The sequence below is a fragment of the Pithys albifrons genome, chromosome 11, assembly GCF_047495875.1.
Source record: "Pithys albifrons albifrons isolate INPA30051 chromosome 11, PitAlb_v1, whole genome shotgun sequence".
Lineage (NCBI taxonomy): Eukaryota > Metazoa > Chordata > Aves > Passeriformes > Thamnophilidae > Pithys > Pithys albifrons.
Genome location: NC_092468.1, coordinates 26,707,940 through 26,718,307, shown reverse-complemented (window position 1 = coordinate 26,718,307; position 10,368 = coordinate 26,707,940). Strand labels below are relative to the sequence as shown.

Here is a 10,368-nt window from a genome sequence, read left to right as displayed (position 1 = left end):
TAAAAAGAAGCATGAACTTTCTGAACTGCATTTGGCTTCTCCAGCAGAGAACTTGGGCCTGACTGCACCGTGTTTGTCCCTCGGTTAGAGCCACAGGTACCCGTGGCAGTGCAGGCTCTGAGAGCCCTGGTTTAAGCCTGAACACTGACTCGGAGCAGGATCAGGTAGCTCTGTGGAGCAGATCCTGTGCCCTTCCTGATTTTCTTACTTCCACAAACACTCCCTCTCATTTACTTTTCCTCACGTTTCCTGTTCGTGTTTCCACTGGCTCAGCAGATGTCCTCCTTGGGGTTTCCTTTGCTGTTCTTTGTTTTTTGTTCTTTTCTTTTTTGTTATTTTTCACCATATATGCTGTATTTCTGGTCCGGAAACCCAGTACTCCTGAGACTTGTTTATGCTTCCCTTTTCAAAGAATTTTCCATGTTATCTTTTGTACCATTCTTCTACTGTTTCCTCACTGGGTTCCTTGCTGCAACAAGCTCAGAGTGCTGTGCTTGTCACAGCACCTGCTCCAGGGTTATGCAGACATTGCGTATCTTTTTTCTTTTCTGCAACTTCCTGATTAAAAGCCTTTGGATATTAGATTGTGTGTCCATGTGGTTATTGCACAGATAATGATCTGAACGGGAGTGATTTTTCATAGTCTTTACAAGGGCTTTTTGCTTCCTCCAGGCCTCTGTATCCTTGAGTAAAGACATCCCACACCCCTCTACCTGTTCCAGTCCTTTCCAGATGACAAGCCCGTTCAAGGGGAGGCTCTCGCAGTCTCATTTGTGGGGCCATCTCACCTGTGTTAATTAGATTACTTCCATAAGAGAGCGTGGCATCCTATGAGTGAGCACATGCATATTTGTTCTAAACCTAAGCAGCATTTATTACAGCTACAACTGCCTTCTTCAGTGAGGTGTCTTTCAGCTGCACTTTTTACTGAATAGTGCAATTCTCTGCTATTGTACCCCTTGGTGTAGGCTAAAGCATTTTTCTCCACTAATCTGCAAGTGATTGGAACTGTAAGAATAAGTTCTCATGTTCTCATGCTGTTATTATTATTTAGAAATAGTAACTTCCTTCTTTGGACACAAAAATAGGATACGACCACCAGCTTTTAGAACAAATGATTCAATATGTTCAAGTCCATAGAAGACAAGGACACTTCCATTGCAATGGGATTGAATTAAGTGATAAAAGAACCAAACCACAAATGTCACATAGAAAGCTCCTTATCATTATGTTTTTATTCTTGCTACAAGTTTGTATGTTGTAAAAAAATAAGACAGTAACATTATTTTATATCAATTAATGTGTTGTTCAAATGTTTTTGAGTAGTACAGAGGATTTTTGGTCAACTGAAGGATTTACTTAAGTCCAGTACTTTGAGTATACCCTACTTGTCAATACCACATGTTGTAATTTTAATCTAGACCCGTCACTGCTCTGTGTCAAAGCCTTACACAGATTAACATTTTTCTCTAAGAAAGCCCACGTAGGTGAAGCTGCATGGGGGATGTCTATCAGAAAACATTCAGAGGTCCTGGGCAAGCCTTGTGCTTTTGGGAACAGAGTAACAGGGACCAGCACAGCCCCAGGTCTGCCTCTGCTTTGGGTCTGCTCTGTGCAAGGAGACTCTGGAGGGCAGTAACTACAGCTGGATGCTCCAGGTGTGTCAGCTGGAGCCACAGGTACAGGAGACTTGTGTTCTTTCAAACTAAATAATGGAGAACAAAGAAAACAATGGAACAGTAAACAAGTTTCATGGAGTTTCACTATAAAAAGGTATATATGTGCAGCACATCTACATTCTAGAAACATACAATTTGTCATGCAAATAATTTTTATTTGTTCTTATGGCAATGGGGTATTGCTTGCCCAATTTTTTTGTGTATTATGCTCTTGCTAGTAGCTCTGTATTAATCTACTATTCAAGAGACTTCCGCAAAATGTACTTCAGTAAATGCAGTGTGTTTGTTAACAAAGGGGTCAGTGCTGCTTTTGGTCTGAGTGCATTTCCCAGCTGTTTGTTCCTCAGGTGACTGACAGCTTTGAGTCTTTGGCTGGCATGTCAGAATGCACGCAAAGCATGTCCTGTGTAGGCAACTGTGCTGTGGTTTATTTAAGACAAAGACCTGGTGTCTGTCAGGAGTTTCCCCAAAGCAGCTGTGTAAGCACATATCTCCCTAGCCAGCAAAACCTCTCATGTGGGCAGGCTGCTAGCAAAAGAAACCCCAAACCTTCTGTCAGCTCAGTTCATGTTGTTTTAAAAGTTGATGTAATTTTATGGGCAAGCAGGCCGTGTGGACATCTCTAGTAGATGACTGCACAGACACTGATTTTGGAAACAGCTGCTCTAACCAAAAAACTGCAGCAGTGTTTGTGTCTCAGAGGTTGTGCCTTAGAGCACAGCCAGCAGAATCAAACATGCAGACACTGCCCCTCCACAGCAAAGGCAGGTGACAGAGCCTGTGGCAGGACTTTGGGAAAAGCTGCACTGTGTAGTTTGCAAACAGCTGAAGGCATGTCAGGAGTCCCTGGGCTCCAGCTGCTTGTTTAGCCTCTTTGCTGAACTCAGTGTGCCCTCTCCCAAGAGACAGGGGAACACACACAGAGACAGGCCAGCCCTGGTTTGTCTCAGGCATCTGTCATTTGGGAGATGCAGCAGATGCAAAGCTGAATTCTTATTTTACCAGTATCTCTGGGACACTGATGGAGATGCCTTTTCCCTGCCCAGCCTCACCTGCCCTCCCAAGGTGCTGGCAGCGCGTGGTCACACTCAGGGTGCCAAGCCCTCGGCAGCTGTCATGTGTGCTGTGAAAACAGGGAGAACTTGCAGAGGTGTAGTTAGACCAGTTCCAACCCCATCTAAAGGCAAATCTGCCTTTCCAATAATTAAGCCTAAATCATACTCCCAAGCAGCTGTTTTTCCAAGCTCAGGACTTCCCCAAGAACAGAAAGGTACAATTCAAAAGCAACACACTTGGTGTAAAGGATCTTTCCCTTTCCCTCTCTCTCCTCTGTTTGTGGATCACTGCCAGAATTTTCTGTTTCACCCAGCTTCACAGTTTAACTTTGACCATCCTCTGAGGTAATTTTTTGTAAAAGGAAATGCTTAAGTGTTTTATTCTCCATTCTTAACATCTGCTTTCAACTGCCTGTTTTGCTCAGGATCACCCAGGGGATCCTCCCCTCCTCAGCCAGCACAGCTTCAGGATGTGACACAGTGCAGACTGCCAGTGCTCACCATGATGCCAGTCAGCTCTAGAGCAGCTGGGTTTTTAAAGAAGTTTAAGTGACAAAAAGGTATGTTCAAATTCATCAGGCAACAACACAAAAAGTTGCTAGGGTTTGTATCTCAAATTCCTGTTTTGCTGCCTTGAGTTAAGACTATGGATGTAGTGAGGAAAGATCGAAGAAGGGAAACCACTCACCTACATACTGACTGTTCCCGTGTCTGACTTGAAAACAGAGGCAAATTACATAACAAAAATACTAATCAAAAATACCAAGTAGTAACATTTGATCATATTGAATTACCATGTACTATATAGGAAGATGATTCTGTGAAAAAGGTCACCACATATGGATTATGGATGTTAAAAGAAACACAGTGCTGATTCATGGAGAGAGCATACTCACTTTGTTCACACCACACAGCAACTGGAGAACAGGCAACTCCACGTTTCAGAAAGCTGACTTTTTTTTAAAGAAATTCAGCCACGCACGTTTAATTTGAAATAGTATCTCTCAGAGGTACAAAAATTCAAAACGGAAGAAAAACATTGCATTTTTGAATGTAAAAACACAATTAATGTAGAAGTTTATTGTGTTGCCATGAAAGACAGCAAATATACAGTTATTGCCAGAATCTGTATCTTATGGTTCTCTCTTACCTCTTTGTCCTCTCCAACATACTTTAAGGGCTTTATGATGCACCCTCAGTAGTGACACTAAAGCATTGATTACTAAAACTATTTCATCTTACTCACAAAAGCTGCAAAATGCTGCATTAGAATACAACTGAAAAGTGACAATCGTTATTAGATATTTTTCTTAACAATGGAAGAGCGTAGATTTGGTTCTAGTAGCTGGTCTTGCCTTTATCTGAACAGGCAAACACAAACCGTGGCATCAAGGCACGAACCCAGAGTTAGCAGAAGTGGACACTGTTCTTAACCTGCTTCCTCACTCACCCACAGCTGCTCTTCTGCAGGTTTTCAGACCACCTTCACATATAACCAGTTTGCCAAGTCAGTGCAGGCCACTGAGCTGGCTGCAAAGCCTCAGCTGTCCCGTGGGGTCACAGCAGCTCTGCCAACAGGAGCCTTGGCTCGGCTGTAGGAGAGAAGGGCAGGGCAGCAGTGTCACACCAGCCCCACACTGACCCAGGCCTCTGCAGGAAAAGGGCAGCAGCCCCATGTAGACTCTTACACACACCTCTGTCCATGTGGGAGAAACCTTCCTGCAAAGTAACATTCCCACTGGTATAGGGGTTTAAGAAAAATTTCAAAACAGAAGCACAAGAGAAAAAAATTACTTGATAAATGTAAAAATAAATATGCAGCTCCATATAATGTTGAAAGAGTTCTACCTGAGGTAGGAAAGCTCAAGCAGAACTATACAAATTTAGAGCTAAAGAAATTCTCAGCATAGCATGCTGAATGCCTCCATTTGCAACCACGGTGAACCAAATTACCTGTCTTGTATCAGGCAGGTTTGCAAAGTAGGCAGGCAAGGACATGCGGCCTGTAACTACTGGCTCAAGATCCTGGCACAGGAAAGCAGTTCATCTGATCCAGATGGTTATTTTTCCTCAAGGTGTGTTTGTGAGCATTGTTTTGAGTTGTTCTGCAAACTGCTCGGGAACTGAGCAGGCAGGATTGAGGCTATTTCATGTTGCGCACTATTCTCTTGCAGTGGTTCGTCTTCATCTCCCCCAGCGCCTGCTCCAGTTGCTGGATCAGGTGTAGGAGGGTGGCAGGGTCAGTTTGCAACACTTGGGCAGTTGGATCTTCATTCTGGTTAAGATGTAACTTCATAGTCACAACAGGCTTGATCTGCTGTCTCAAACTTCTGCTTGCAAGCTGCAGGAGGGGTTTGGTGAGATGGGAACAGGGACACAAATGATGGTTATTGATGTTCGTACCTACAGTTCCCACCAGGTTCACAGGATCTGCCTCAAGGACTGCTCAGAAACCCTTTTCATCCACATTAAAGATACACACAAGCTATTATTCAGTTTCATCATTAAGGGATACTAATTCAATTTAATCAATGCTTTCATAATATTTCTGAAAATTAGGTGAAAATCAAGGCCAAATACATTTAGTATATGCTAACATTGTTAAAACACCAGTAAGGCTGTGAATTCAGTTTTCATCAGGCAACAAATACTTTGCATCATTGCATATCCTGTCCCTCTTACAACTGGCTGTCTGTGGGGCACTAACAAAGTCATGTCAGTTTTAAATACATGCTGCCTCAGTTAACTTCTACATTGTTCAGCATTTTTTTATGATGTTAAAAAAATGTGAAGTAAAACATCAGAGAAATCACCTGCACATCCAGTCTCCACTCCAGACTGTGGTAGCTGGGCAGCCTTGGTGCCAGCTCTCCAAGAATGCTCCGGATCTCCTTCCTGTTGTCAAGGTACAGCTGGAGCAAAGATTTGTTCAATTCATCTGAGAATCCCAGAACGTGAATGGAATCTTGAAAGTCAATCTCAGAAATCTAGAAATAAGTTTAAACCTTAATATAGAACTGTGTAATCATCATTATTTGTTGAAAAACCAAATGAAGCCATAACTAAACATCACATATGCTATGGTGCAGTTATTTTCCTGCAAGAGTGTCCGAGTACAATTCTACACCTCGGACAAAGCAAATATCCAGGTTTTAAGGGATTTACATGTTGATGTATTACTTCAGACTTGCATGAGCTTCAGGACCGTTGTAGGTAATGTTTTAAAAGAGGAACATTCAAGCCCCTCATATGCAAGCCTTCCCATCAGAGAGCAAACATAGCAGAGGGGAGTGCCCGACTGTCATGAGGCAGGACACGCTGAAGGAATCCATTCCTCAGGGTGTTCCTGGGCCACTGATACCCAGCCTACAAACACTCAGCAGTGACGTGGTGTGAGCAGCACCAGGCACAACACTCAGGCTCCTGTGATGGGGCCCAGACAGACCCCACAGGTCATGGCCCTTGAGCTGACAGCAGCAGCCTGGCCCAGCACTGGGGCAGCACTTACTGGCTCCATGGCAGATGCCGTTGTACCTCTCCAGGGCCCCACCCTGCAAACACGGTCTGTGACCAGTCACATTCCACCACAATACCCTGTAACCTGTCAGTCAAGTCCCCTTGTTCTAAGGAAAGGCTCTGCAACGTTTCCAGCCCTTCCCCACCTACTCTTGGGAGCAACACTTGCCTGAGCTTAATCTGACATTCCTTGCCTTTGTATCTCTTCTCCATGTAGTCATTGCTCAAATATTCTACTATACCAATAGTTACAATGGAAACTGTCACTATCCAATTACTATTCTTTTAGTATCTCCTTACATCCACACAAACTTTTGATGCCAGGAGCTGAAAAAGCTCTCAAACCCACCACTTTAGACAAAGATGAGGAATGATGAACAGGGGGTTAGTCCAGCCCACATCCTGTACAGTAACTGAACAACAAAATCTTGCTTGAGTCTTATTATCAACATCAATCCCTATGCATACTTATCTATATGGAGTAAATGACACTATTAAAATATTGTCAAGTTTTAGCTTCAGACATGGAATACACATTCCAGAGTCATCCATGCAGATGCAATGTTTCAGTAAAACAACTGTCTGAGATGCCTTTCTCTGAAAATAAAACAATACATGTCATCAAATGTTGAGCTACATTTTCCCCATTCACCAGTATTTTCAGAGGTCTAAGTGTTCAGAAGACATCTCCTGCGGGTATCCTTGAATTCCTCACATGAAGGTATCCTTACCATAAGCTTGGAGCTCTCAGTAAGAAGATATGTTAGTCCCTCCACTCCGTGCTGAATGGTGTCAACACCAACGTTCAGCTTTCCTTTAAAGAAACATAAAGTGCCTTTTACTTCCTTGTTAACGACCACAGCAATAAGATTCAAAACTGCAAACTTATCAAACACTAACTTGCAAAATATGCATAGAAAAGAAAAAACCCTTCAAATAATATTGTACAACATGTTAGAGACCAAACCAAACCATCAAAACAAGAAAACTAAGAAAAAACAAAGCAATTTCTTGTGGCATGCTACAGAGGAAGGTTGGTGTGTGTGAGGAGGGCCCCGCAGCATCACCGCAGCGGGCAGGGAGGGCAGCCCGAGCCCGCTCCTCGGCCCGCAGGGCCCTGCACGGGGCGGTCCCGCCGTCCGAACCCCGCTCCCCACGGCCCCGGTGCGATCCCCGCTCCCCACGGCCCCGGCCCTCTGCCCGGTCCCCGCTCCCCACGGCCCCGGCCCTGCCCGATCCCCACGGCTCCCGTGCGATCCCCACTCCCCACGGCCCCGGCCCTGCCCGATCCCCGCTCCCCACGGCCCCGGCCCTGCCCGATCCCCACGGCTCCCGTGCGATCCCCGCTCCCCACGGCCCCGGCCCTGCCCGATCCCCGCTCCCCACGGCTCCCGTGCGATCCCCGCTCCCCACGGCCCCGGCCCTGCCCGATCCCCGCTCCCCACGGCCCCGGCCCTGCCCGATCCCCGCTCCCCACGGCCCCAGGCCTGCCCGATCCCCGCTCCCCACGGCCCCGGCCCTCTGCCCGATCCCCACGGCCCCCGTGCGATCCCCGCTCCCCACGGCCCCGGCCCTGCCCGGTCCCCGCTCCCCACGGCCCCCGTGCGATCCCCGCTCCCCACGGCCCCGGCCCTGCCCGATCCCCGCTCCCCACGGCCCTGCCCGATCCCAGCTCCCCACGGCCCCCGTGCGATCCCCGCTCCCCTCGCTGCCCCGGCCCGGCTCTCACTGGCGATGGGCTCGCAGGCCCGCGGTGCCGCTCCCCGCCGCAGCTGCTCCAGCGCCAGGCGCCCCAGCTCGCCCACGGCTGCAACGAGAGAAGAGACGCGGCTGCAGGACCCGCTGCGGGACCCGCTGCAGCCCCGGCCCAGCCTGGCCCCCCACGCTGCCGACCTGCGCCCCCCGCCCGCGGCAACCAGCCCAGGTGCGCCCGGTGCTCGGCCGACAGCACGAGCAGCATCGCGGCCGCCCCTCCGGGAGGGAGGGAGGAGCCGGGCCCGGCGTGTCCGGCGGCGCCTGCGCGGGCCGGGCCCGCTCCCGTGTCGCGATCCCCTGTCCCGTGTCGCGGCGGGGCCTGCGCGGGCCGGGCCCGCTCCCGTGTCGCGATCCCCTGTCCCGTGTCCCGGCGGGGCCTGCGCGGGCCGGGCCCGCTCCCGTGTCGCGATCCCCTGTCCCGTGTCCCGGCGGCGCCTGCGCGGGCCGGGCCCGCTCCCGTGTCGCGATCCCCTGTCCCGTGTCCCGGCGGGGCCTGCGCGGGCCGGGCCCGCTCCCGTGTCGCGATCCCCTGTCCCGTGTCCCGGCGGGGCCTGCGCGGGCCGGCCCGGGGCCGCTCGCGGGTCCCCTCTGCCGTGTCCCGGATCCTGGATGCCGGATCCCGTGTTCCCTGTCCCATGTCTCGGAACCCATGTCCCATATCCCGTGTCCCCCTGCCCCGTGTCGCCTGTCCCGGATCCCGGCACGGCGGGCGGGACTCGCTGCGGGAGAGCGCACGGGCTGTCCCGCGGCGCCCGCGGGGCCGGGTCCCCCCGAGATACGTGTTGCTACAACGGAATCAGACGATGTTTCCTTTGCTTTCGGATAACTCCGTTATCCCGCCGTAAATCGCTGCTCGAGCCCATTCCCATCTACAGCCCCGCTAACGCGGAGATCTCACTGGGCTGTGTCGCCCGAACGCTGGTACTGCGGCTCCAATGTACTGAAACCACAGCAGAACGCGTGTTCCTATCATAGTAAATAAAGAAAATAAATAAAATAAACCCAAGCAGGGTTGTAAGTTACTAAAATGATGCATAACATCTCACAACTCGTTTTCCTTTAGGAGGTAGTTCATTTGGTTAAACAGAAAGGCTGGTCAACTTTTGAAGGGCTCGTTTTGCAATAGAATAGCGAGTGAAAAATAGTGATTGAAAAATCTGCGTTGTGTTGCCGGCGGAGACGCGGCCCTTCCTCAGACAGCGCTGTGCTTTCCACAGGGCCGGGGCACGGGCACCCTTCTGCTGTTCCGCACCCGCAGCGAGGCCGCGCCCACGCACGTCCCAGCACCATTCGTTTCAATTTACAAGCTCATGAATTGCAATAGATGTATCTATAGGAAATGTTTGCAATGTTATGTCTGGGAAATAGGTACAAGTTCCCGTGAGGCCTGTGGGGTCCTTTCGCTCTGGCTAATTCTGTCTCCTTTCTTGGCCGAGTTTGGCGTGGCTGTTCAGGACAAGCCACCCCAGGCCGCAGGAACCGCCCGCACACAGGCGGGGGCCGCTGGAATTACAGCGCGGCCTCCCCCGCCCCGCGGCCTCCCCGTGCGACGGGCGCGGCGGCCGCTCCGGGCGGGCACAGCGGGACTGTCCGGCGGGGGCAGAGCGGGACTGTCCGGCGGGGCCGGGGCCCATCGGTGCGGGCACAGCGGACAGTCCGACGATCGGTGCGGGCAGAGCGGGACTGTCCGGCGGGGGCACAGCGGGACTGTCCGGCGGGGCCGGGGCCCATCGGTGCGGGCAGAGCGGACAGTCCGACCATCGGTGCGGCCACAGCGGGACTGTCCGGCGGGGCCGGGGCCCATCGGTGCGGGCAGAGCGGACAGTCCGACCATCGGTGCGGGCACAGCGGGACTGTCCGACCATCGGTGCGGGCACAGCAGGACTGTCCGACGATCGGTGCGGGCACAGCGGGACTGTCCGGCGGGGCCGGGGCCCATCGGTGCGGGCACAGCGGACAGTCCGACGATCGGTGCGGGCACAGCGGGACTGTCCGGCGGGGCCGGGGCCCATCGGTGCGGGCACAGCGGACAGTCCGACCATCGGTGCGGGCACAGCGGGACAGTCCGACCATCGGTGCGGGCACAGCGGACAGTCCGACGATCGGTGCGGGCACAGCGGGACTGTCCGGCGGGGCCGGGGCCCATCGGTGCGGGCACAGCGGACACTCCGACCATCGGTGCGGGCACAGCGGGACTGTCCGGCCGGGGCTCCCTCAGACGCCGCTGCGGCCCCGCCCGCGCTGGCGCCCCCTGGCGGCGTGGCGGACCCAATGCAGAACCGCGCCCCGGCCCCGCCCATCAGGCCCGCCCCCCGCTGAGTGACAGCCCGGCTGGCCAATGGGCTGCGTCGAACCGGGGCCGC

General features: G+C 51.8%; 1 protein-coding gene across 2 annotated transcripts; it reads right to left on the bottom strand.

Annotated features, from left to right (window-relative positions):
- Positions 1-1,226: 1,226 nt before the first annotated feature.
- On the bottom strand, positions 1,227-8,425 carry COMMD2 (COMM domain containing 2). Of its 2 annotated transcripts, XR_011698779.1 has the most exons (6): positions 8,144-8,425; positions 7,980-8,057; positions 6,982-7,064; positions 5,548-5,721; positions 2,732-5,075; positions 1,227-1,705 (listed from the first exon to the last, which is right to left on the bottom strand). XR_011698779.1 is itself a non-coding variant. In XM_071566816.1 (5 exons), the coding sequence occupies exons 1-5, from the start codon at positions 8,208-8,210 to the stop codon at positions 4,878-4,880; spliced, it is 600 nt and encodes a 199-aa protein (XP_071422917.1). In that variant the 5' UTR covers positions 8,211-8,425; the 3' UTR covers positions 1,227-4,877. The 2 variants fall into 2 exon arrangements, 1 of the variants encoding a protein (XP_071422917.1); XM_071566816.1 differs by having other exon boundaries at positions 1,227-5,075.
- Between the last annotated feature and the right edge of the window lie 1,943 nt (positions 8,426-10,368).

What these genes read in the sequence shown, in the direction of transcription:
- COMMD2 (XM_071566816.1), bottom strand. Translation starts at nt 8,210, where the DNA reads ATGCTGCTCGTGCTGTCGGCCGAGCACCGGGCGCACCTGGGCTGGTTG. An exon ending in GGCCTGCGAGCCCATCGCCA is followed by an intron (nt 7,065 to 7,979) that starts GTGAGAGCCGGG and finishes GTTTCTTTAAAG; the next exon opens with GAAAGCTGAACGTTGGTGTT. An exon ending in CTGAGAGCTCCAAGCTTATG is followed by an intron (nt 5,722 to 6,981) that starts GTAAGGATACCT and finishes ACTTATTTCTAG; the next exon opens with ATTTCTGAGATTGACTTTCA.